Source organism: Strigops habroptila, chromosome 7 (assembly GCF_004027225.2).
Source record: "Strigops habroptila isolate Jane chromosome 7, bStrHab1.2.pri, whole genome shotgun sequence".
NCBI classification, from domain to species: domain Eukaryota; kingdom Metazoa; phylum Chordata; class Aves; order Psittaciformes; family Psittacidae; genus Strigops; species Strigops habroptila.
This window is the reverse complement of record NC_044283.2, coordinates 49,553,408-49,581,194: the sequence shown is the minus strand read 5'-3', so window position 1 is coordinate 49,581,194 and position 27,787 is coordinate 49,553,408. Positions and strand designations below refer to the sequence as shown.

At 38.2% G+C, this 27,787-nt stretch overlaps 1 protein-coding gene across 2 annotated transcripts in view; it reads right to left on the bottom strand.

Annotated features, from left to right (window-relative positions):
- SMARCAD1 (SWI/SNF-related, matrix-associated actin-dependent regulator of chromatin, subfamily a, containing DEAD/H box 1) overlaps window positions 1-27,787 on the bottom strand; it is a 37,710-nt gene that overhangs the window by 9,486 nt on the left and 437 nt on the right. Inside the window, exons 2-12 of one of the 2 annotated variants that reach the window (XM_030492301.1) lie at window positions 27,318-27,573; window positions 18,041-18,215; window positions 15,717-15,888; window positions 14,764-14,821; window positions 11,241-11,329; window positions 9,691-9,780; window positions 8,977-9,058; window positions 7,307-7,695; window positions 3,350-3,552; window positions 2,043-2,133; window positions 731-830 (exon numbers count right to left, since the gene is read on the bottom strand). In XM_030492301.1, the coding sequence (XP_030348161.1) occupies window positions 731-830; window positions 2,043-2,133; window positions 3,350-3,552; window positions 7,307-7,695; window positions 8,977-9,058; window positions 9,691-9,780; window positions 11,241-11,329; window positions 14,764-14,821; window positions 15,717-15,888; window positions 18,041-18,215; window positions 27,318-27,519 (1,651 nt within the window). In that variant the 5' untranslated portion in view covers window positions 27,520-27,573. The remainder of the gene's footprint in view (window positions 1-730; window positions 831-2,042; window positions 2,134-3,349; window positions 3,553-7,306; window positions 7,696-8,976; window positions 9,059-9,690; window positions 9,781-11,240; window positions 11,330-14,763; window positions 14,822-15,716; window positions 15,889-18,040; window positions 18,216-27,317; window positions 27,574-27,787) is intronic. The other variant, XM_030492302.1, reaches the window with a different exon arrangement.

Sequence of the window (27,787 nt, the reverse complement as noted above, 5' to 3'; positions counted from 1 at the left end):
ATTTTAAAAAATGGGTTCTAGTAGATTTTAAAAGCATACTGAAAATGGCAATTTCAAACTGACACTGAAACAACGAGGTTTTTCTATGTGTTAAGAGGAATTTTTGAAGCCCAAATAAGCATTTTCTATTAAAAGCAGCATTTTCTATCTAAATTAAACTTGCTTTCTCCTTTCTACAATAATTCAGCAAAACCAAATTTAACTCCATAGAGAGTTTCTCCAAACTTATCAGCTTTGCTGACATCTTTTATTCTACCATCTTCTGTCTGCTTTTGACTTAGGTCACTGAACAATCAAAACACTTAACTATAAGACAGTCAGCCTCATCATTTTAGGATTTTGAACTGCTTTGACATATTCTGAGGAAATGAGACACTGAATGTCTCAAATGCCATGAAACCTAATCCTAAGCACAGCCTGAAGACTAGGAATTTCAGCCAACATTTAGTAAGTAAAAAGACTACTTTGTTAAAAGAGACAAATTGTAACATGCAGGTTTATTTTTTTGTGAAGCATACATGCCATATTGAAAAAAATTCCATGTTAGGCCTAATTAATTCAGAACAAGTATGCCTTCAGTATGGTTTGCATTCCAGTTCACATTACTTAAGGAGCTGAGTAACACCATAAGAAAATCAAGTTCTCCTTCACGAAATTACCTTTGTTTCACAGTCTGTCCATGTTTTTTCATTTTTTAAACAAACAAGTAATTTTGAAGCTTGTAACTCACCTAACGTTGAAGCCGGCACAACAATCAAATGCGGGCCTCTATTGCCCTTTTGGTAAAGATAAGCTAGAAATGCAATAGCTTGAATTGTCTTTCCTAAGCCCTAAGAGAAAACAAATCAATTTAAACAAAACTTACAATGTGTAGAACATAATAGTGTTTTGTACTCAGAAGACAATTACTGCATAGTCAATGTTAACGAGAGATTACAAATCTGTGCAGAAAAATCGTTCTGTTTAACCACATTGTTTTATAAAAGACAATTCCTTCTTAGGTACAATTGCAGTCAAACTCAATTATCTTTTCAGATCAACATTTGAGCATCGAAGATTCATTTTTTCCATTTATGAAGTTTTTTATTTTATTCAAGTTCATACCTCAAATCTTCTTGAAAAATTTACCTTCCTGAAACAGTGCTGCAGACAAATGATTACTTGGAAACTAATTGTTTCTTTCTGTTTAAGCCAGTTGTACAAAGGATATTCCAGATATTTCTGAAGCGGAATTTAATATGGAAATCAGATTTAAGATAAGCTTATGTTTCTGGCAATACTCACTTTCCTGTCTTCCGTATCATGGATTTAAAAATTTATCTACCACAAAATACGTACATAAGGTAGGTCTTACAAATACGCAACAAATGGAAGTTGAGAAACACCGCCTATGTCTTAGTGAAGCAAACCCACCTATTCACTTGTGGTTCTTCACAAGATGAACAGAAGCCAGGATTAAAAGCAACTGACAACACAATTAGCAGCTGCACTACCAAGTTTGTTCTGCTGTACAATTACTGGCAGCATCAGCACCAAACAAAACTTCAAACCCATAATCTTTCCTCTGTTGTTTCAAAACTTACAGGGATTTTAATGACAAGAGATGGCTGAAATGCTGGAGAAGCAGAAAATGTTTCTACCCATTTAGTTTTTTCTGTATTTTTAACTACCTGTTTTGAAACTGATGGAGAAGTGTAGAAGTTAGGGGCTCGCTATGGACAAGTAGAGTGAATTATATTTATGGGCAAGGAGCTATTAAAATGAGTGGATTTGAGGATAACCTGTTGTGGTAGAAACTACTTCCACTGCATCAGAAGACACTGTGCGAGTTGTACTTACCAGTGTCCAGGCTACCTTTGACTTTCAAACTGAAAGTAAGAGCTCAGCAGCTTCTAAACATTTGGAGAAACTGTTTGCAAGTTAAGTTATATGAGCTAAAACAAGTTACTTAGAATCTGCTTGGGGTTTCTAGGAAATGAAAGAATTTAACAAGGTCATTTTTGCAAAGTTTTCAACGATTCTTAGATAAAGTTTACACTTACCATTTCATCAGCCAATATGCCATTCAATCCATGTTTATGCAGCAGTGCTAGCCAGTTCAAACCAATCTTCTGATATGGCTTGAGAACAAAACTATTAAAAGATGGTGACATGTTAAGCTTGATTTCTTATTTGTTTCTCCATGAAACACAACTTCACGCTTATGTTAATCATGGAATAGTAAGTTTAACACTGCCTATATTTTAATTCACTCCAGATCTCCGCATGTAGTGAAAACCACATACTTTATTTAGTCACCTGAATACCAAAGAGAATCTCTAAACCTTGTAAGTAGTTTATCTGAATTTTCAACATCTTAAATGATCAAAATTAATGTTACAATACATACCTTTCTTCTAAAATCAGTGATCCACGACCAGTTAAAATCAGTTACACAACTGATAATTTTTAAAATACATTGGCATTTAGCAGCTGCATCACAAAGTTTGCTCTGTTGTACAATTACTAGTGGTGATGGCACCAAACACACACATCTACAAAACATACTCGAGAGCACATCACCTGGTTCAGCACTTTTTGCCAAAGATGCAGCATCACTAATAAGCTCCTTCCAAACAGCTCCTTCTTCCTCTCAGGTTTTATTTTGACACAGCTGAAAATCCTTTTGCTATTTACCACTAACAACCTCCAAGCTTAATCTAGGTTGCTACTCTAGCCATTCCCACTTCACCCCTATGCTTCCCAACCCTTAGGATAATGTTCCCCCACCATACCATTTACACTCCTCCTAAGCTCTTTCTTTATTCCCAATATTCATTTGGAGAACCTTACAAATTTACCTAAAATAAAACCTTCCCCATATCACATCCCTGGTGCCTGTCCCACTGGATACAGGGTTCCAGATAATTTTGTATATCTGAACTTCCTGACCAAGGTCTTAAGTCCAGCTGATAAACTTTACAAGTTTGCTCAGATAAATTCTGATTTAGCATCTTTGAAATATAAGGTCCCCCATTACAAAAACAATTTTGTTTGGTCTTTGATTTGAAGTAAATTGACAACTCATGATCCCATCACTCAAAGTTGGTTTCTACATTCACGGAAAACCTGGAACAAGTAAAACAAGGCCTTGAGCACTGTTCTAAAACCTCACCAGCTTTTCTGATACACCTAAAAGCATCTATTGGATTCCCTCAAGTCTTGAATATCACTTTCTAGCTCACTGAGAGCTGCTAAGTGTCAAACATTTGCAACTCTACTTTCAGAGATCGCAGTTTTGAAAATCCCAGTCTTCACAAGTATACCTTATTATCTGACGCCCTTGTAAGAATAGAAAAGGGAAAGATACCTCTTATTCAGAATGGAAGGTTGCGCAATGTTCCATCCACATGCTCCATCTACAGTAAGCCTGGTTACTTGTTTTGTCAGTTTCCTTGAAATGTCTTCACATTTATTCATGAGCTTTAGAACCACATCCCTCTCTTTCAGCAGTGTCTTGCAGTTCCACACTATGTCTTCAGTCAAACCAGCAGTCTTAGTCATTTTTGCAAGCTGCAAAATAATGAAGAAAAAAAAATAAATACTGGGAACACTGATAACAGCAACAAAGGTGCTACAGTGAAAATCCACAGCTACTCCAGGCAGCAAGGAACTCAAGACAGCAATGGCACCCTGATCTCCTCTCAAAACTTCCAATATTCCTTACACACATGGTCCCACCTTGACCAAGGCTAACTTCCTCTGTTGCTCTGTACTCTCAGTCTAACAAGAGCAGAGGTGGCTCACTCATGCTTTCTAGAGTATGTATCTAATCTAGCATCAATTTTTATTTTTCTTTTAAAGAATATCTCCATGTCACAATCCTTCCTACACCTATCATGAACACAAGCTTTCTCCAAGAGCTCCTGACTTCTTTGTTGTTGGGAGAATGGCTACTTATAAGTCTCGTTCTCACAACCTAGTGCCAACCACAGACCTACCATGTGACACTGTGTCTTTAATTAAAACTTAAATGTACCTTTTTTTTTCCCCCAACTATAAAGCCTTATTAATTTTGACACAGACGCCTTACTTCCAACACTTGTTTCCTCAAGGCCACACTACTTTGTATTTCCTTCCCCTAAACTTTGTTATCTTCACTACAATATGGATATTCTCTGGTTTTAGAGCCAGGCACCCTGTAGTTGTGTCAAAATAGGCCCTTCAGACCCACCAGCTTCTCCCTGATTCCATAAAGGGCTGCCTGCAGAAAGTGTAAAACCTTATAATAAATTTATTTCTGCAGTAACTGGGGTCATATCTGTAATTATAGTATTTTCACGAATATTTATGCATGAAGTTATTTTACTGTAAAGAACAGACATCTTCCTTCTTTATTAATGGATTTAAAGAACTGAAGAATAGCAGGTCCTTTGGATTTGCCATTCTTTTGTTAAAACAGAAGTAATTTCCACAGATTTTTCTGAAATTTAAATCAGCGATGTGTTAAATTTTAGCACAAACTTCACAGGCGCATATCCCCCTAGAATTCCTTCCTTTAAAAACCTATTACCTAGTTAGTACCTCTTAAGTAACTGATCGATTTTGCCACATTGCAGAGTAAAAGCAGAGGGAGAGAAAAAAAATGATGAAATGGTGCCCTCTACTGAGAACCAGTAGAGTTTTGTTAGGAGTTTTGGAGTTTTCTTTGTGGTTTTGTTCCATTTTAAAGAAAACCCAGGAAGTTTACCAACACTCATAGATTAAACCAGGCCAAGGTACACATGTCAACACTCGCGATGAAGTTTTCTAAATAAACACCTCTATTTAGATATAAGAGAGACATAAGGAATGTGATTTTTAATAGGTTATTAAAAAAATTCAACATTTGTTTTTGATGCCTAAAGCTCTGGCTGGCATGAATGTAAATCCTGTAATCTATAAATGAAGGTGTGGAGAATGAAGCCATCTGTTACGAACAGAAATTGTTTCATGTCAGCACAATAACATTAGTCTCGAAGTTAAAACATGGAAAGCTTCAGCCACTGGTTCAGATGTGAAACACACAATACTGCCCTGTCACGCAGAACACAGAGCAGCGAGACCACCACAGACAACTGAACACATGGGCTTCCACAGCATGTGTTGTGGAAGGTCCACTGGAGCTCAGGGCTGCAGCAGCGCTCCTCAGTGTGTAACCACCATGCCAGCATGCCCTGCCCAGGCTTACTTTACACCACTTGAAGGTGATTTAGGATTCCACTTTACTCCTTAAGGGTGAAAGTTAGCCTCAACCTCGGTCTACAAACTCCAGCTCCACTTTAGGCAGCCCCCATTTCTAACCTGATGCATTTGCTGCTTCCCTTTGCAAGTTTGCTTTGGTGAAAGGTGCTTCTGGACTTCCTGCTAGTTTGGTTTTTGTAGCAGTTTGTACATTTGCAGCCAAACAAAATGAGATGATAAAAAAGCCGAAGCTACCTTCCCTTGAGTTTCTATCTCCTCATTCATATACTATTGCAGTATACAGAATATGATGGACAAGTCCAACTTATAAAAGTTGTCTACAATAAAAAAGCCATTTTAATTTATGTATTCCTGGAATAAGATGACCAATTTCCATATAAGTAGGCTTTAGTCTTTATCTTGTGCTGAGCGCCTTATGATCTTTCTCAATTCTAATAATGAGTAAGTACAACTTCTAGTGCTTTACGTTATATTATAAAATGCACCATTACAGTAAAAAGAAACCTTAAAAACAAGCCAATTTCTTTAATGCTGAAACTGAATCAGCTCTCTCCATTATTCTACCACTCTTTTTAATTAGTAGGAAAAATACTGGGTCACTGAGCTACTGGATCTTTACAAACAATTAAATCCACACTGATACAAAACATCTGCTAAAATCTGCTGCAAACTGCTTCTACTCTGGGCAAGTATTCACAGTACTATATAAACATGTGGTTGCTGACAGCAGGAATCTTTATGAAAGGCAAATTTTGAATGCAAACAGGCCCATGCAGCTTTTTTTCTATTAAATATTTTACACAAAAAAGGAGAACAGCCCTGTAGCAAATATTTCTGCAAAGAAATAAGCTCAGGCAAAATCCAACAAGTTTAGAAAGTAATAGCCATATGACAGATGTTCTGGGAGAAGCCAAAGGCTTGGGGCAAAACGGATTTCTTTTGCAGCATACCTGCACCTTGGATTTTTTTCCAACTATCTTCCTCTTGTCTCCCCGCGCTTGCAACACAATATACAAAGATCATTTTGTTTTCCTTAAAATCTGTCTAGTATCTTTTACTATTTTGTGGGAAAACATTTCACACACTGAATAATAAATGTTATTGTTTTACACATATTGAAGAAGTTCTAATCTGCTCTGAAAAAATACAAGCAGATCCTGCATACATCAGTAGTGGAGGTTTCAGAATACATACTGATAATAAAACATACCAATTACTCTGCAAGACGGCCTATGCACAGTTACTGCTTTAAAATCCAAAGCACTAATAACTTAAACCAAGAAAATCTGCCATAATGCATGTCAAAGTTTTTACCAACGTTGCTCTTACCGGGTCTGATGTCTTGCACTTTACCGGAGTTTCATAAAATGTAAAGGCACCAAACCATGGGAAACATTTGAAAGTAATATCCATGTGACAGTAGATAATCTACTTACCAAGAGGTATCGTTTTCCCTCTGTTGTGGATTAGCCTTCTGATGCTTTACCTTGTATTAATAAAATCACAGCAGCTTGCCCCACTAAAAATGGCTGCATTGCTCAGCTAGCAAAACCATGCTAGAGACTAAGCTGCAGTAGATTAAAGAAAAAAGACCAAACACCCCCCACCCCCAAAAACGACAACTGTTTCTTCTATGCAACTGAAAATATCCATGCTGGCACCTTCAATCATGGAGCTACCCTGGAAGCTGCTGCTGTTGCTGTTCAAGTGTCTGCAGCAAAGGTCCTGCCACATTCTTGTCTCCTGCATGGGTTTTCAGCTACAAGAGCTCAGGAGAGGCTAGCAAACACCCCCTTTCCAAGTGAAAGCTCTAATTTCTTCTTCTGCAGTGAAATCAACCAACTTTCTATGCTACAGAGTGAGTGACAGTAAAGTCAGCCAATCAGCTTGAGTTTTCCAGAAAAATCACCCCTTAATTCATTCAAAATCAGGTCATATGACACTATTTGAAACGCTATTGGCTTAGGAGGAACATAGCATTTTAGCCTAATCAGGATAAGGCCACCCATCTAAAGCCTCCCTAGGCTGAAGCCACCTTGACTCTAGGCAGGCTGGGGATAGAAAAAGAAGAATGCAGACCTACCAGAGCCTCCCAGCTATTAAAGGGCCGGAGCGCTATTATCTTCTGAGCTGTTTTCTGAGAACACTGGGGAATCAAAATCAGTTCACTCATGGAAGCACTCTGCAGGAATCTGAGGATTTTCGCTTTGTAGCCATCCTCCATCACTTCATTGCCGCTGCTGTAGTCCTCATCAAAGACGCTACCACCATCTTCAGAAGCTGACTTGTCCTCTGAGTCTATTTCTCTTTTAGTACTCCAAATGTTCATTGGGCCTTTGTCCTTTTTCTGAAAGCTGCTCTCCTTTTTTCTGGGAGATTGCTTCTTCAGTTTCTCTTTTCTCTTACCACTTCTGCTCTTGTCGGAGGTTTTGGTCCAGTCAGAATCGTCACAGCGGGGAGAAAATTCTATGTCTATGCATGCAATATAGAAGGCAACAAGTCAATGCATACTGGTTAAGAGCAAATTAAAACATACTGTTCTTCTAAAATAAAACCTATATAGATATAAAACAAAATTCTAGGATTTAATACACAAGTCAACAGCAGGTGTTCCTAAGAGAAAAGAACAGTTAACACCATGGAAGTCTGTCTAAAACACGTAAATAGCACCAACTCTGAGTGTAAGATGAGCAATGCTAACTTGTATACTGCTCAAATAGCAGAAGGTTTTAAGTAGCTATCTTAAAATATAGGCAATCAACACGACGTAATATGTGTGAACTGCAGAAGCTCTGAGGTAATAGCAGATAGTTAAGAACTCTGATGCATCACTGAGATGAGATACTGGTCCCACTCCACCCAAGTGCAAAGAGATTAATTCTGCTGATTTCAGAAAACAAGCCTACTTTCAACATGAATATTATGTATTTTTTCCATTTTATTACATCTCAGTACAGCATTCTTCTTTGGAAGAAAGCACTTGCAATGTTTCTCTTCTGCCCAATCCCAGCTCACTGCTGATTGACTCCAACCCCGATGTCTACCTTCTTAGAAGTAGCAGTAAGGACCCAACCTCATGCAAACTGATAACTCCACTTGTAAAGAATCCAGTCCTACCCCAAGAATACTTGAACAGCTGATACAGCAAAACATACACATTTCTGACAGCCATTTAACACTGAAAAGTAATCAACTCATTAAATATTATTTAAGTTGTAACTCAATAGATTTACCCAGAATCAGAGTTCTTGCTCCGTACCACATTTAATGCACTGGTATTTGTAAATTGGTTGCATAGTTTAGGGCCTATCTCTAGTATTTTTCTCTCCTATAATGTATTTTAAAAGGATAAAACAGCATATGTCACTTGTCATCTGTGCAGTTATTGGCAATCACTGATTTACAAATTACTCCAGTTAAAAACAACACTTAATTAAACAAGCAGGAGGGGAGCAGATGTCAACTTCGAGACATTTGAAAACATATTTTATGATATACCCATAGGTAATTCCAACTTCTTACGCAAATCTGCATTAGCAAGGCAAAGACATTTATCTTTACTTACAGAGCAAAAGATAAAATAATCATGACACTTAAAACTCTTATCTTCCTCATAATACTAATTTTAAGTATCAGTGCAAGTTTCTAGGCATACTGCTGTCAGGACTGTCATTGATGGACACTAGAAATGATTTGTATCACAAGTCTTTTTGTTTTATCCCGAGATAAAATGGATTATCAATCTGTCTTTACCCTCATCTTCTGCAAATACTCTCAGGGTCTCCAGTGCTTCACGAAACACCCAATCATGTTCTTGAAGTACATCTCTCAGTTCCTAGTAAAAGGAAAGAAATTTTGTATTGTGACAAGATAAGCAAAAACTAATTTTCTGTGCATAATGTTAAGGCACTAACAATTTTAACTGCATAAGGCAAACAAAACCCTTATAAATCAGATGATTCAAAATAAAAGGAAGTCAAAAGGAGAAAACACTTCGCTTTATCCTTATACATTCAGTTTAGGCAGAGCTGCACTCCACTTTTCAAAAGGGTAAGAACACACATAAACAAGCTTTGCTTCCAAAAAAAAAGTATAGTATTAAAATGCCCTGACCAGTTGCAGAGTATCATCAGGTACCAAACTAGTACAAAGCACACAGTGTATCTAGTTGTCCAAGGGAGAATGTGAGAGAGAGGGATAATTTCCTCATGCATTTTTAAAATAGTTCGTTAAATTTGACTATGCCAGGCTTGTCACAGGACCAAAAGTAGGATGAGAAGTTCCATATTCTGATTACATCTAACTGCTCTCAGAAATTACATTCCAGAAGCAGCAGCAGAGACCTTCCTACCCTGAGCTCTTTCCAAGAGTACTGCTGGTGTAAGGCCTGTTTAGTTTGGATCACCAACAGCTGCAATTTTCTCAAGAAGTCAAAACCTGATAGGCCATCAGGAGAGATGAGCTCACCTCTTTATCCAATGCAGGGAATGTATTTTGCAGCTTCTTCACCAGCATCTCTTGCCTCTCCCATTGTCCTTGGGGATCTGCCTCATCCAGCTACATTTAAAAAAGAAATCTATTAGGTTTAATGTAAATTATTAGCCTACAAACAAGTAAAAAAAAAAAAAACCCAACCAAAACCTACCAAAACCCCCACAATTAAAACCAATCAAACCTAATAAACATTGTTTATCCTTAAAGAGACACTCTGAATTACAAAAGCACTTAAGACAAATCTGATTTGCAGAAGTGATTCCTTGTCCGTAGCTGATGTAAGACCAAAACTTTCATAAGCATAGAAAATGTCTTCAGTCTTGAAAGATGGCATTCTTTACTTGATAAACATATACACTGCAAAGTTACATACCAAAATATAAATAATTTAGAACTGTCTAATCTGTATTTATTTAAAATGAAAAGTTAGTAGTGATTCTGGATGATATTTAAGGCAGAAGATGGCAGGGTTAACAGTCACTTAGGTTAGATCACTAAGCATGCAGTATTTAGCACACCAGAGTCTATAAACGTGTCTAATGGTGTGTTTATATGAACATGTACAGGTAAAAAAAGTCCACAAATACTATGTCGCAGCACCATGGAGTCACAGCAAAACCTGGCAAAAGTTTTCATCAACAATAGCTTCGCTAACAGCTACTATCAGCCTGCAAATAGGGACGTTTTTTATGAACCAGTGCCAAAAGTGCTACATGCCACAAGCTGCTCTGTTATGTATTCGCCACAAAGAATTACCCAAGTTTCCTCACAGAACTTTGAATGCAAGCTGGCTGCAGATCTACTTATCTACAGCAGAGATGCCAACAGGCTTGATCAATATTTACTTTGCTGAATGATGCTATTTGCTGAAAGAGCACAAACCAGATCACCCAGGAGCACTCCTTGGTACAGAGGACAATGTTCCTTTCCTCACTGAGCCTATGGTATCATTAACAGTACAGCTACAGTATGGTACAGTAGCTGGCAAAGTATGCTTAAGTCTTAGGAACAACCTTAGGAATGAGACAAAAAGCAAAGGTGAGGGGGGAAAAAAATAAAAACAACCTAACAACCAATCCTGCATGTTTTCTCACTACAATTCTCTTACTATGAAATCTAAAAACCCATATTTCAGCTTTATTTTGTCCCAATCCTTCCCCTTTTAACTGTAATGGAACTGTTATAGCACAGAAATCAAACTGTTGCATAAAACCAGGTCCAGTGAAGCACTGTTTGCTAGGGTGACTGGGTAATAATTCAGTAAAGACTCCTTTGTAACCACTTCCACAACAGGAGTAAACAGGCTATTAGGATATAAACCCACAAAAACTAGAGAACAAAGCAGGTAATTCCATTCAGAATTCCCAAGGAGAAGAATGCAGAAAAACTTCATTCAGATGGCAAGATTTGAATTTGATTAGACTTTCTGATGAAACACACCAAGTTCATGATACCACCGTCACTGACCAAGTCAGGTAATTCCACTTATTTTACAGTGCACAGAGTGAAAAAACAGTACTTACGTAATCTGTCTTTGTCTTTTTTGTGACTTGGTTAGTTCTCTTTTTGCAAGTTGGGGGACTATCTTTATGTTTCCTTTTATGAGGAGCAGCTTTAAAAAGAGTTGAGGCAGAAAGGAAGAATTAATTACTTTCATTAAGCTCACCCCAGAACAGTAGGATCATTCAAACCAACACTATAGTAGCTACTTATTGACTGCACAAGATGTTTACCAGTCTCCATAATAGTTTCCTATTATAGTCTACACACACATTGAAACTCCAAGCAAAGCAGCTGCTTGAAAATACATGTTTATTTACCTCCTAAGTTTTCTTTAGTAGTTTGGCAATTAATCAAGCAATTACCTCTCATATATTACAACTGAAATAGCTCTGCTTATTTTGGTTTTTTAATAATTGCCAAGTGTTTTACACATAAGTTGCATAAAGGTCTGTCTGGTTTTATTTGAAGCTGACTGCTTTTGGAAAGTTGAACCCCCATCGCAAGTTGGAATATGTACTGCCAATCTGGAAGTGCTGATGACTGATTTCTGGCTCAGCTGCACATCAGAGAGGTTACCACCAAATAGTTTTCAACACTAAACCAAATGTCTGAAAGAAAACTATGCATATTAAGTCAGTGATAACCAAGTATCAATGATAACTATGATACTTATGAATAGTTCATATGAGCCAGAACCTTCTGAATATCTTTGGTCCCTGTTGATTATCAAGAGATTATCATCTCAGCATTAAGGCCTGCCCAGTCAGGTGCATTTTCTGACTCTGCTGTGCACAGCTCCTGAACACATTACCATTATTCCTGCACATTAGTTTTGCTTGAAGCAGCAACTGTTACCAGTCCAAATTATTGTAAAAATTCTTAGTCCATGATCTAAAATAGTACTGCAAATTAAATCTTTTGTAGAAGAATAAATGCCTGCAGAGCTTTGATGTCTGACACCAGCATGTCTGGTCACCCTCCTCTCCCAGAATGCCAAAGGTGACCAGTGAACAAGCACACACACACAGAGAGCACACTTCCTTTCCAATCCTGAAGACTGCCTGGACGATCAACACAGAATTAATTAGAAATCAACCTGTGTTCTTCTGAAACCCACCACACCTGTAAGTGACAAAAAATCCCAACTTTCTGAAAGCATTCACTTTGCAAGGTACACTCAATTATTCCTTCCTGTGTTAAGAGAGCATACTGCTGAAGAGATGAAGAAACTCTTATTACTAGATGGGAACAATCCTTGGTGTGGAGGCAGAGCACACCAGGCCTTCCAGAGGAATCCTTGTTCTCTCCAGAAATTTTATGATTAATGAGCAATGTGAAAAGCAGCTCCAGGGTTTCAAAGTTTAGAGAAACATTTGCAATTACTCCAACCAGTATTTGCTGCTACCACTACAAAAAAAAGCCTTATTACTATGACATTCCTTACATTACAAAACAGTAATTTCTGCCTGTTCAAAAAGCAGTGAACATCAGACAGGTTTACTTGAGCTTTCAGCTCAGAAGCACCCTCACTGATTTCATGGTTTTTAAGATGCATAGAAAACACCATGAGAAACAAATCACAAGCCGCAGGTATCAATATAACTTCACATCTTTCATTCACATGCCTATTTTCAGTGTCACATCCCTACAAGTCATACCTCTAAGTCATCTGCAATGCTTCTTGTTTTAGCTACATACAACTACTGAATTCATGCTATAAATACAAATTTTTGTCATTTTGAAAGGACAGAAAAATTTGAAGATGACTCAGCCACATTTTTTTAGCAAAGCCATGCTTCACAAGACAGTATCCTGTCCCTGATCTCTCTTACAGTCAACGCTTCACAACAAGTTAAACGTATCATAAATTGACATAGATAAGCAGATGTTCAGTAATGTCTCAATTTTTAAAAATGTGTCCAAAATGACGTGATTTATACCATCACTTTCAGGCATGCTTACTCCTAACTAAATATTTTATACAACAGCTGTGATTAGTGAGAATTTTGCTGCCAAGATTCTTCTGTGGGCTCGTACTGAAAGTATGTGAAATAGCATTCTTAGATCAACACAAAAATGGCCAAAAGGCAGGGCCTACATAGCAGAAATCAGAGTGTTTTGTTTCAAACACTGTATATATATATATATATAAAAGTATATATATTTGCTTAAATTGCTTTAATATTAATCAAAACCCTTGAAAAGTAATCATAGTTTTCCAGGAAGGGATTTTCCAGGAGCAGCAGCACTCAGAATTAGTGTGTCCCTCAAAAATATGTCAGCTTTAGTTTTCTATTGCCAGCATCCAAGAAGTCCTATCTACAGAATCTGATCACAGTGGTAACCTCAAAATGTTAGCCTGGTTGGGTAAAAAAAGCTTTCTGATAATTGTTTTAAAAAAATCTTTGAAGTTGTATATAAAAATCAGAAGATGAAAATATGGCAAGTACAACGGGAAACTGAATTAGCAATGGATCTACTAGTTTAGAGAGGGATTAAAACTCTTCTCCCTCAGCACATGAGCTTCCTAGACATACTGCTTCAAAATCCATAGGATACTGCATGAAAAGACACATGAACCACTTAGAAAAACTAAAGTAATCAAGAGTGATCATAAATAGCTTTTCCCATTGTCTCCAAAACATGAAGATCTATCAGGAAAACTATGCAACAACTGAATTGCATTTGGAATTTTCAGCTTTTTATAATGATGTTAATATTCATACCAACCTCCCTCTCTTCCCCCATCAATCGCAGTACATCAGTCAAAAAGATTAATATAAGACAAGAAATTTAACCCTGGCCTTACGTGATGTCAAGAAACAAACCCAAAGCTCAAGAATTATGATGCTTTTACATGCTTACCATTTCCTACACACTCCCACATCATGTGCTGGGTTTTTTGGTGTAATTTCTTTTGGGTTTTTTTTGATAACAGCATGAGACTGCATAAATTCAGATGTAGAACAAAAAATCCCAAATAAGCTCTGAGGGCTCAAAGGCATGGTTTGAGAGATGTTTTGCTAGAGAACCATGGGCATTTGTCTGATGTTTAATGGTTCTTATTCAGAATCACAAACAAGTCTTGAAGTCAGCCTGAAGAGAAAATGGTGATGGGCCTTGACACCAACAGTTATGAGTGGCTACATACTCTGGTATATTTTTTCCGTATCACCACATTTCTCACCTACAACATTTAGAGTTACTACAGCTAGCCCATTACTATTTGCCTCAACTTCTTGGCAAGGAAGGAACCAGCAGGAACATAATTCACTTCATGACATACATGTAAAGCAATCCTGAGCTTCACAGAACAAATTCCTCTTTTTTGTTCTTACTTTGGATTTTGGTCCCCGTCTTCTTCTCATCTTTCCCCTTGCAAAGCCTGTCATTTCAGTTTTGTGTTATTACAATAAACAAACAATGTATAACTTTTAGCATATGCTTTACCACTTTTTAAATACCTCTCAAAAAAGTTTACTTTATTGAATTAGCTACAGCTCCTGAAGTTTAGTTTTGGTTTTTTGTTGTTGTTAAACATACCTTCATAACTGAATTGCAAACCAGCAGCTTCATTCATTGTGTGTGCTGATTCTAACAACTGGAAAAAAAAAAAAGACAACTGCTAAGTGATGAGATTTAATCCAGTTGAACAGAGGAGGACAATGACAGATCAGCATGATTGAAATACACTTTAAAAAAACACCTCAAAAATACAGGTATTTCAAAATCCAAAACAAAATAAACATTACCAAGTTAGCTAGACTGATCACATAAGCTGTATTTGGAAACACTTTCAAGAAAACCTAAAGGAAAATGTTTTTAATACAATCTCATTTATTATCACTTTTTTTCCTACTTCAAACACATGAAACATGCTTCGAAGTTTATCTGTTATTTCCTTACAGCCCTAGATTCTTCCTCCATCCATGTGTAAGCTCAAAATAAGTAACTTTTACAAATTAATTGGATGTTGAGACTTTCAGAATGTTTTTTGCAAGCGAGATAACTGCAACAGAAGCAAATGGCCTAAAAGTTAAAAATATAAAGAAAACATAAAAAATGAAGTTATGAAGAATCGTGATTCCCAAGTATCTGTCCACATTTGTAAATGGCATCTCACTCTTCTAGTATAATAAAAAAATTTCCTTTTCAAAAGGCTCATGATTTTTTCTTAATCGCCTTCACCAGTTGCTTAGGCTTTGTCAGGACAGACTGTTCCAGATCCTTCATGAAGGAACAATAGACTTGCCTAATATTTCTCTGTCTTCTTTCAAAAATGTTGTGGATATGTAACTTTGGACAAAAATTTGCACAGCCTCTATGTACTACAAAGTTCTGCTGATACAGGAGCTATCTCACACTCTCCTGAGAATAAATGCCACCAGTACTACATACCACTGAGTAGCACAAGGCTGTTCCCTATAATAAAGCCAGAGGCTTAGTAAGGCTGCCTACAGAACAGTCATGAAAATAAAGCAGAATAACATTATTACTTCTCGTAATTCTTGGTCATTTTTTTCAGGAAAAAAGTCCTTCAGTGTTTGCAGCCTTACAGCTCTGAGGTCTTCCTCTACACTCTTCTTCACAGCTGACAGCGGATCCCCAGCGTAAGCCAACTGGGACAGTTCATCTTCAGACTCTTCATCAACATTCAACTGTTCAGAGCTATGATGTATGGAGAAGGAGGAAAAGAATTAAAATTTATTTTTGCCTACAGATGTTTTACTCTACGAGAACATCACCATAAACCAAAACCAATGGGATCTCACAAAATGTGTTTAGATGCATTCAGTAACACTGAATCGACTTGTACTCAAAGCAGTACCTCCAATTCAGGACAAAATAAAGCATATATGATTGTGTACAGTCTTCCATTTGCAGTAAACACATTTCAACATTGCAACTACCCTATCATTTCCTATGGGGGATCAACATCTAGATACTTGTCAACAAAGCCAGAGTTGTGCACATCAGAAATCTTGCCCTCTCTGTATAACCATAATCACATTCTTACCAAGCAAGAAGAAACACTCATTTAACTGTTATACGAGTATGACTCCAACCCACAAAAACTTGTGGTTAGAGTTCTGTTTTCCAACAGAGTCCAGACAGTAACTTTGGTAGTAAAGCTTGCGGCACACTTCCTTTAGGAAAGTTGTGCTTTTTGCTCTGAACTTTCTGCTTTCTGCAGAAATAAGTATCCCTGATTCAGGATAAGTGAGGGCTGGGATACACTGCAAAAAGAAAAGAATTCACAAAACCCTCAAACATTAGGTAACACATGCACTAAAATGAACAGTGCAAAGACACTCGATTGACCAATTCTGTGCAAAGCCAGGCAAAATTCAGCACAAGCCGGAGCTCATAAGCCTGGCCAGATCCAAGCTAACTCTTGCCACGCTCTCAAATCGTTTATTAGTTCAACTGAATACCACTTGTGAGACAGCTTAGTGGGTTCAGCACACACTGATTAGCACCCAAGACAACACACCATGCCGAAGTGCTGGGCGCTGGGGTGCCTGGTGCATGAGACCAGTGGCTACGTATGAGTAATGACAAGTACAACAGAATGTAATTTACGCTCATTTCTCCCACTAGGAGCCATTTTGCTGTCCATCTCTCACCCCCGGTAATCAGAAAACAGTTTAGAAATTGCAAGCTGTGGCTCTGCAAGTTGGATCCTGCACAGCTTATTAGCATCAGCACCACATGGTAAAAAACCCCACTTGTAATGCTTCCAAATCAGGTTGATCCCAGAAGCAGTGTAACTGCGTTCACACAGCACTCTATACAAGCCAATTTGGTGCAGGCAGCCATCTTGCCATCTCTGTATCCTTGCACAATCAACAACTTAAGCCACAGACAGAAACAGGAATTCACTCTGCTAACTATTTTTGCTTTTTCTTACCAAGTACCTCCCTTAGGTTGAAACTTTGGGGAAGATACATTACAAAAAATTCAAGAATTTCTGCTCCAGTAACTCCATGCTCTGAGGACTGAAAATCTGACAAGAGACTATGCCTGTTAAGGTTACTATTTCTCTAATCTATTTCCACAGATTAGTTCAGCTAGACTATCAAAAAGCAGGTTAAGCCATCTTGTTTTGCATAGCACAAGAACATTTAAGGGGCACAGACAATTAGCACGTATCAGTCACACAGACATATAACTAGCAGGTAATAAATAGCAGGCATTTCTTTAAACCATTCCAACTGGTTGCGAAAAATGTCTGTCTACATCTTGTCTCTCCTGCACTCTCAATGCTGCCTTTTTAGCACCCACACAAGTGACTCTTGCACAGTATTCTCTGCCCTCCCAGCTAATTCAAATATATAAATTTCCAAATCATGAAAAAAAATCAGTAAGCATAGCAAACACATCATACAACAAACACTTAACTTTAGCTCTTATACTTCACACTGAAGCTCTACTTGCTTTCCTGTTCATTACGGTTTCAGAAAAAAATGGAACAAGCTAAAAGCAATTCCAATATGGTTTAAAACTAATAAAGTAAGTATTTTATAGTTAAGCTTTCTTGTGCCATTAAGAGGATTTCAGAGGGGCAAATGCACAAACATACAATGAACATCACACATATCATTCGTTATTAGAGAATTCCTCCCTTTCAAGAGTCTTCTCTGAGAAAAGAGCTTAAGAGCTGGATTCTTTTTCTCTGGAAATCCAGTAAAGTTTAGTTAGGGCAGGTAAATCACCAACCAGTAAACTAGAACCTAGCCTCTGATTTTCAATTCAGTATTTCAATTTAGAACATTGTATCAGGTTGCAGAAAATTACAGAAAACTGAATTAATGCATACATTAAAACTGTATCTCTCCTTGGAGCCCTGTTTTCTTTTGCAGCACTGAAGCTCCTTGGTAGTTCATCTTCGCTGTCTGAAGACACATCTAGATACTGTACCCCTCTTCGGTTCTTGAAATAGGGCTTTTTCATTGGCCTCTTGTCTTCAGGAGTTTCTGGGATGTCAAAGTACTCTGTGGAAGCCATTTCAATAGGAGAAAGGATTGGAGACAATGACATACAACTTACGACTTCAAATATTTAGCTGTATTTAGAGCATCAGATAGGTATCATTTCTTCCTTATACATAGCAACCACTTAAACAGAACTCACATCCTTATGCATGGAAAATTTCTGTAAGCTGTATTCCTTTAAGTATTCACTTACCTGGCAAAAGACCCTCAGCCCTCTTACATCAAACAAATAATTTTTATACTGCAAAGTTTAAGAGATCATGTATGTTATGTTAATAACTACTTAAAATTACATTTTTATTTTTGGAAAAAGTCCTCAGCAAAATCCTCTGAAATACTTCCAGGCAGATCAGGACACAGATAGAAACATACTGGTGTATCTGATGGCTGATTCATGATCTGCTTGTCTTGATAGTTTTCAGAAAGGGAACGTCAGCATTATACTGCAGAAAATTAGGAAGCTACCCTGAGTAACTTGACAGGTAAGTTGCAACTCCTATAATCTATTTAGCCAGTCTTTTCCACATTATGCTTTAGATGATTAGCATGTGGAAGGATGCTTTGTGTTATATATGAAGCACCAGGATACACAGAATCTGTATGTAATCAGGATATGTCCCTGTGAAGACATCTCATGAATCATATACTACCTTCAATGACACTAGCAAAATTGACCCAGTATGTGTGCATTAGCATGTATTAACTTTTCCATTTTGAACATGCTTGTAAGACAAATGAAAGCATAAGCAGCCAGTCTATTCATGTAACTCCTGAATTAGTTATGAATAACACATGGTTAAGTCCCCTAATGTCAGCTACACCTGAAACCAACTCCATGCACATATCTAGATGGGGAAAACATGACCACACAGGGAAACCTACACAAAGCCTGACATACTAAACCTGAAGCAGAGAGAGAATTAGAATACAGTAAATAAAACCAAGAAAGTTATGCTTTATTAGACTTTGCCCTCTTTCAGTAAGAGTACCAAATGCAGCTAAGGCACAGTATGCTCTAACTGCATAAATGGTGTATTTCAAGGTATATTCAACTAAAACTCTGATGTTCCCATATAAGCCTGGGCAAGCTTATGGAGGCTAGAAATGTTCTGGTATGATCTTTAGAAAACCTTGAGGAAAAAAATTTAGTTGATAAATGAGGACTTGAACACACAGCTTCTAGCTCTTCTGTCTCTAAACCTGCATTAAAGAGAACTAAACACTGTGACACTATTGCCACCCCTTAAGTGTGCTATTTCATGTCAGTAATTGAAGAAAAGCATTCAAGGCGTTTTGCAAAAGGTATGAGCCAAGAACTGTACTTAGCCTGACCTAGTGCAGCAGTCCCACACATTCAAGACTTCATTCCTTTCTACCACTTTACCATTTTTACAGCTAGTGCTGGAAAGAAAGAACAGTTGGCAAGCCGAGTAATTTTAAGACCAGACAAATTACGGACCCCAGAGGCATATGACTGAAGAGAGGAAGAACACATGGAGCAGAGAATGTGACAGCTGCAGAGAGCATTTTCCACATGAAAGTAATCTTGTAGAAAATAAATTTTAAATAACTCACTGTGGCAGCATTTGATGGAAACAAAGGTACATCCTAAAAATACAAGCAAATGGCTGACATGGGAAATTACCAGTAATACCGGCTTTGAAAGGGAAAGGTACCCAACAAACTAAAAAATATGGTGCACTAGTGAAAAGGAAGAACCCAAAAACGGAGCTTAACCCTAGTTAAAGGGATGGAAGTGAGCATAACTCAAGCTTCTTTAACATTCATGGGGAAACGTAAATAAGAGTTCAGTGACAGTTGAAGCCTTAAGTCTTCACATGACCTTCACTATGCATAAGAAAAATCCTGCCGAAAGTACAAAACACCCTTCTAAGTAGGCATTAATCCACCAATGTCTCCATTCCAGTTTGGAAACAGAGAAGCAAGAAGGAAGAGCGCATAATTATTGTCATCTCAGCTTTTAATTCATGAAGGAACATCACAGTCTGTCAGAGAGTTAATACAACATGAATTGTCTTGTTTCAGCATCCTATTTCAGCAGAGAATCCCATGTTTTAATTTCCATCTAAAAACCACTATTATCTGGCATTTCCATATTTCTTACTGACCACATTTAAAAGGGGGGTTGTGTTTCTTTAGTGCCAAAGAAGAGTCTGCCTCCCAGGGGACCACCAAGTTCTGCCTCCTACCTGCTGCTGCTGCCACCCAGCCTGGAGTCACTTGCCTGCTCCAGAACCAGGGCACACACATGATGGCCGCCTCCTGCTCCCCTTCTGGCTGATCAGAACAAAGGTCCACTGGCATCGACACAACGGGGAACCCTCCAGTCGCTGGCCCTAGACACCCAGTCCACCCAGGATGGAGCCTCAGTCTCCTCATTAGCTGTCAGCCCACAGGGCCTGCACCCCACTCTGATTGTCAGCACAGGCCCCCTTGCAGAGGCTCACAGACACACACGCCATGGATCTCTCCACCCTCTACCTTGTGGCTGGCACTGGGTTCCCCCATCTTGGGCCTGCCCCATGCATAAATGGGCAACTCAGTCCCTCTGGTCCCTCCCTGGCTTCTCAGGCTACTGCACCCACTAGCTGTTATACCCCTGGTATCCCCACTGCCTCCACAGGGGCCGCACAGCCGGGGGGCACCACAGATATCACAGGCCTCCATGTCCCACACTGGCTGTCACATGATTTTCCACTCACTTTGGTCCCTCTGGCTGCTGGCACCCCAGGCACATGGGCCCCTGCGACCCCTGGTCCTTACTCCAGAGGAGTGCCCACAGAGAAGATTCCACTCACCCAGGAAAGCAGATACAAGAGGATTTTAATAAGCATGATCATGAACAGGGCACGGCCAGACAACTCCACTGACTTATTTACATGCAACTAACCCCCGTTATCCCATTATCCCTCTATTTTCCCCACTTGTTCCTCTTCAAACTACTCTGATCCTTCCACTTTCCCACCTTCAGTTCCTCCCCTTAAACATCCCATAGTAAGCATTGTAAAAACCTGAAAAGCTTTTACTATGCATCTTGCACACCCCCAAAGGTAGCAACCCCCCTCAGCCTGAACAGTGCTCCCAAAAGCCTTGCTGTTTCCGCACAACAATGGGAATCATCCTTATCCAACTCACAGGGCTGTGGGCCCTGATGTGACAGCCTTGGGAGAAGCCAAGGCAGGGGCCACTCCTCCAGTCGGGTTATTCAGGTTCTCCCACTCACCACCATGCCTCTGTGCAAAGAACTGACACAACCCATCCCACCTATGTGGCTGGTATTGAATAAACAGGAGCTCTCCGTTGTTGATAGTGTCCGATTTACATTGTAAGAAGATGGGTGCTAACACAGAGCAAGAGGGAAAAGGTAGAAGAATTAGAGAAAGAATAGCTATGGTTATTAAGATCCTGAGTGAAGAATGACACAGTAATATACTCTGATTTGGATGCATAAAAAAAAAAGTCTCCACTCCTTTCCCACATCAGAGAGCTTTAAATCATGAATAAGAAAACAGACCAAACCAATTACACAGGGAAGGTGTATGAGAGTCAGCTACAAAACTCCTAGTAGAGTTCAGTTTTAATGATGTATCTGTCAGCATAAGTCCTTATATAAAAGGACTTGTCATTCCCATAATGCAAATACAGCATCATGGGCATCCTCTCCGCTCTAGCACATCAATCCTTTCTTAAAACTCATGTGCCTATAATCCAAACATCAGTGATGCTTTCTCAGCTGCTAACTCTGGAACCATAATTTCAGCTGGAAATAAAGGTAATTTCTTCTGCCTCCATCCACTAAGGCAGAAACTTGTTGAGGCAGGTTGCTATAGAGCATAATGCCAGTTTTAAAAGACAATTTGCCAGTGGAGACCAGACACGGAAGAGGCTAGAATAAATTAATGTGATCATCAAATGCAGAAATGAGCTACATGGTGTCTAATTCCTTCATCTGTGATAAAGGCATCAGTTTTAATTGTTATAAAAACCTAAACCTTTTCTAATGTTTGAAAACATGACAGCAGATTATCGTAATGATTTTTAGCACAGGCAAAGTCTCACTTTGCAAAGTACTCTTGTAATCTTGAAAAGCCCATACACATGTAAACTAGGAAGGGCCTAAAGACTTCTAGTTCTGAAGCAGTAACACATTATCCCAAGACAGGCCTCCCTGTAACCGAGACCAACATGCGTGCAGCAGGAAGTTCCTCAGCGGTACCTTCTTCTACCCATAAGGAGATGTGTTGTCCTTGACAGAGTTGCTTTGCTTTATCTGAAAACTGTTTAAGACTAATACAGGAGAAGAGCAAGAGAAACCTTGGGAAACATATCAAATGTTTTTATTACATTTAAACATAAAGAAGCAGGCAAATTTATTTCAGTAATTCCTGTCTAGTAAAGAAAAATAAAGCAGAAAAATTCTGAACATTATAAAGTTGGGCTAGCCAAGAAAGGGCTGTCACAATAGGACAAAAATGCAAGATGCATAAAAGCTGTGAATGGAAATATCAAAATAGGTCTATAAGAAACATGAGAAGTTCACATCTCGACTGAATTAACAAAATTGATCAAGCCAGTTTTCATGATCTTTGTCTTCTAGGCTAAATTATATTTCAAATATATTCCTTCTGCAAGCAGCACAACATGCAAATGACAGGTACTTAGGACAGCTTTGCTAAGAAGCTTGTTGGATTTGTTGGGTTTTTTGTTTGGTTGTTTGGTTTTGGTTGTTTGGGGTTTTTTTTTAAAGGCAACAAAAATCCCAAACACAAAAAAGGAAAGTTTACAAAAACAACACAGTCTTAAAAATAATTTTATTCTTTACAATCTAAACCTTAGAAGAGGTTTAGATAAGAGTATTTAAGTGTTTCACTTGGTGACTTCTCATTTTATTTTTACATAACTATCCAGTCTTCATGACAACTCCTAATTCCTAAACCTATGAAATGCTGAGTTACCTGGAAAAAGCATTCTCCCTCTCTTCCACTTATTCCACTGAACAGAACCCTTTATTAACGGGAGAGGAAGGGGAGAAGAGCAGAAATCCCGTATGTAACACGGAGCCCTCGTATTTAGAGCAAATTATACCCTTGCAGAGTAGTAACAAACAGACTAAACAGTTATTTCCACAGCATGTAATTATTGAAGGCACAATTTCTTGATTATAGGCAATTACAAAGGACTATTAAGGAATGCCTGCAATCATAAGACCATTTTTCGACTCTACTAAGGAAACACAGAAGTATCCCTAACTGGAGTTGTAAACAACAGCAAAAGTAAGTTGGTTTTGATTTTATCATACAAAAAGACTCCATGAGAATAACTAGATCAAACTGCCTATGATTATATGGAGACAGTGTTAAGTTATGGATAAAGGTACTCAAATGCAACTGCTTTTATAATGTTAGAGCAAATAACTTGCTTCGTTTAGTCATTAAATGCAGAGCTTCAATTACTCTTGAAAAAACTTCACCTTGAATTTTATTTTTTATTCCCTTTTTAAAATCAGGCTCACTACAGTCTTTTGGGAAGCACATACCTAGAGCAGAGCCGTAATACACTGCCCCATACGCCCTATAATTCTAAATATAGCCGCCTACACAAACCTTACCTCATATTTTGGGAAAGCCAGCCTCTTCTCACCCAAGTAAAAACAAAACTTAGGTAATACTTAGAGGCTTACCACATTTACTAACATCGCACAACAAACACTGTCAAATGGAAAGTAATTTCCGCCTAGTTTTGGAAAGCACAATCAAATGCATGCTGCTCAAGTCTACAAGAAAATTAATATTCCATTTTCAAAGGGAAGTCTTTATCATTTGCCAAACTAATTCTAAATTTCAGTGTTACTCTAAGGTGCTTCTTAAAGAGACCACTTTAAAATGATGATTACTTCAACATACCCTCCCATGAACCCTCAGAAAAGTTCACTAGGTAATGCAGTCATTGCTTTTTTCCAAATATGCTTTTTAAGTAGAATTATACTCTACAAACTGTGACATAAGCAAAAGACAAGACTTCCTCAGATTATAAAGAAAATTACACCAGACGAATAAAAGCAGCAGTCCCAGTGCAAGCGAATGATGTGACACCCTCAACATCATAACCTGGAAGTGCAGTCACTCGAGTTATATATTTGAATAATACAAAGAAGGTATCAACGAAATCAACCATTGATAACGGGATTATATATAGTCATTTAATTTCATCTACAACTTTAATTTCAATTGTTGAAGCTTTGTAAAGCATGTTTTTTGAATACAAATCTCATTTTGAAATTCATGATCAAAATTATTCTGATTTCTATAGTTCTAATACAGTTCTGCTCCATTTCTACAATTGGAATAGTCTCATTTTCATACACCAGGCTATTTGCATAATTATAAACATCTAATTGAAAATTAAGAAGATAACTTCACTGTTTTCTAACAGACTAATAGAAACCAAATGTGTGTATTACTTAGTAAACAATACTATTTTTTTTAAAGACAATTACAGCACGACACTTCAGAGCATTTTTCCAACTCTTTACAGAGGTATCTCTCAGATATAATTTTATAACTGCCCCCATAGTTGGTTTTTACCCCTCAGTTAACTGATGTTCAGAATGACCACCTACAACTTGGCTGCAAAGTCACTGCAAGCCTGTGTAATTTTGAATATGCAAGTGTATAAAGACGACCAATTCTTCTACTCATCATAAAACAAATTGCTTGTAAAAGTAAAAGGTAAACATGTTCAATACACAACAAGAAGCATTACATACATTTACACCCAGAGTGCAGAACAATTTACCAGTATTAGTTTGTTCTGGGAAAACAAAACAAACATAGCTAGAAAGATAATGGTGTTTCATGACACAGAATAGACATCACTTGGCTGTTTTTTCCAAGATGATTGAAAATAACAGTATCTTTTTGTTGATGCATATTTCAGGACACTTGACAAAACAGATACCTAAAGAAATCCCTAGGAAATTACACTGAACCATTTGCACTCCTGAAGGAAAAAAAATCTGATTTTAAGATTCTTTTTACACACACAGTATGATTGCATGATACCAAATTAAATAGGATCAAAAAACCCATCAGCTATTTTATATAGGTTTTTTTTGTTTCTGTAAGTATAAAAAGTACTATAAGCATAAAAGTATTTCTACAGTAAATAAAGAATTCTGGAGTTACATATTTAGCAGTAGAGAGCACAGAGTGCTATAAACTGGTCATCTGTGTACCTCTTCCACTATAATTCAAGTCTGTTTTGTTTAAACCAAAGCAAGAAAACTTCTGTCTTCCTGTTGCTAATTTGGAAACAAGGAGGTCAGGCATCTGCTAATCAAATCTAGTCTCCTCTTTTACATTTAAATGCCTCGTATCCTGCAGACATAATTTGAATGGTTTAATTTCGCTTAACTTCTATAGATGTAGAAGGTGTTATCTGGCTTTTAAAATTGTCAATTCCTTTCAATGGGTTACATAATGACATGCAAATAAGTGGAAAAAAGTCACCAAACCACTCCATCTTCTTTAAACATTCAGTATCTGTGAACGATGAAACATTATATAAATGCAAAGTACTAGTAACTACATCTCAATTTAAAATGTTAATTAGCACCCCAGTCCTACACCAGGATCTGTGTCTGTGGATTCTTAAGTCAGCTACTTGCTGTAATTTTGCCTGCACATCTACTGTACTCTGTTTTACTGGTAGCTAACATGATCTTCCACTAGTTTTCCTCACAACTAGCCTTCCACAACAGCTCCTCTTTTAGGCTGCCCTTCATCTTTCCTTTTATTGCCTATCTAAACTCATACTCATGCCTCTAAATTGGATATGACATCCCTTCTCCTCCTCAGTCCTACCCACACGCTTCCCCTGACAAAGACAGGTCCACAGGCAGATTAAAGGAAAAGATATAATATTAAAAAAATAAATCGCAATGATAAGTAAGCCATAAAACCAACAGCACCTTCCATTACTTCACACCTATGTTCAGAGTTCAAGGGTACCTGCATTCGTTAACTCCTACACCGCACAAGACAGTTGACTTACCACTAATAGGAAGATGACACCTGTTCCAAAGTGCACTTCCTCAGAGTACCAGTTTTTTCATGCAGTCTATTACAAAGCACACACATGCAGAAGCCACAACTAACAGTTTCTCATGTTAATACCAACTGATGATGTTGCTCCATTACTAAATGGATAGTCAAAGCCTGTCTGATCTCTCCAATAACACTGGTATGTTGACATCTACATCAGAAGTTACATGGAATGTCCAAAATGTATAAACTAATCAGCAACAAACAATTTGAGTTCTTCCATTCTTACTCCTTCAGTAACAGGAAAGCTACTGGTGAATGTGATTACACAGTTGACAGCCATTGCAGTTTATTAGTATTAACTGATGGATCCAAACAGAAATAGCACATCTCTAGTGTATCAGCCAAGCAAACCAATAAATTACTATGTAAGTTTTTCACCATTTCCATGAAAAGCACAAGCTACTGCCAGAAAAGAGGAAAAACACAGCTACAAAAATATTAATAAAATCAGCTTGTGAGAATCAGCAGCAGCTTGCTCAGCTCCTTACAAAATCAGGCCCAACTGAAAATAAAATGTTTTCTTTTCATCTGTGATATTCCACACTGCATTAGCCTAGAACTCTAGTGAGAAAGTTATGCCTATGTAGTGTTGTATTTATCAGACAACTAAAAGGGGTTTTTTTGTACTTTGAAAACCCTGAGTTACTGTAAAATAAGTATCAATAATTAATAAAAAGGAAAGCATAACATAAACATTTAAATTGCAGCTGGTTTATTCAACTGAAAAAAATCTTTTCAGTTTTAGTTATCAGAAGGTTTCTGACTTGACTGTAAATGCACAGGTTCAATTAGAGCAAGCACCGTTACAAATAAGGACGTTTTTGTGGAAACTGCTCTGACATATACATGCACAGAAAAGCACAATTATAGAAGAAAGAAAGAGGGGGATAAAACAAAAGAAAAAATACAATTATTTTATTTCTAGTAATGATGTACTTACACTGTTCTTACCCCACACGCAAAACACCTGACTCACCGTATTTCCCTGTCACATCCGAAGCTGGAGCATCCAACTCGCTGCTGTCATCTGTAGCTTCATCCTCATCACCTCCAGCAGCACCACTCGCCGCAGCAGAGTTACCTGCTGACACTTTGGCTGCCGAAGGACACGTAGTTTCCTGATCGGTGGCTTTTCTCTTACGGTCAAAGCGAAAGCGGTCCAAATTGTAGAAACTCATTTTTCACTCTCACGCCCGTCTGCAGGAGACAAGACGGGCTCGGCTGGGCAGTTCCTGTAGGAAAAGCCAGGAAGAGGCGGCCGGGCACATCAGATACAGCTCGGGAAGACGCCGGCGAAGTGTCGGGCAGCCGCGGCAGCAGCTGGAGGCCCCGCCGGCCGGGCGTTTTCGAACGCGTGCCCCCACTCCCACGGAAACGGGACCCACCTCTGCTGTCAGGCACCGGCGACGCGCCTGCCCGCCGCTGCCCACCCCTGCCTGCACTTGT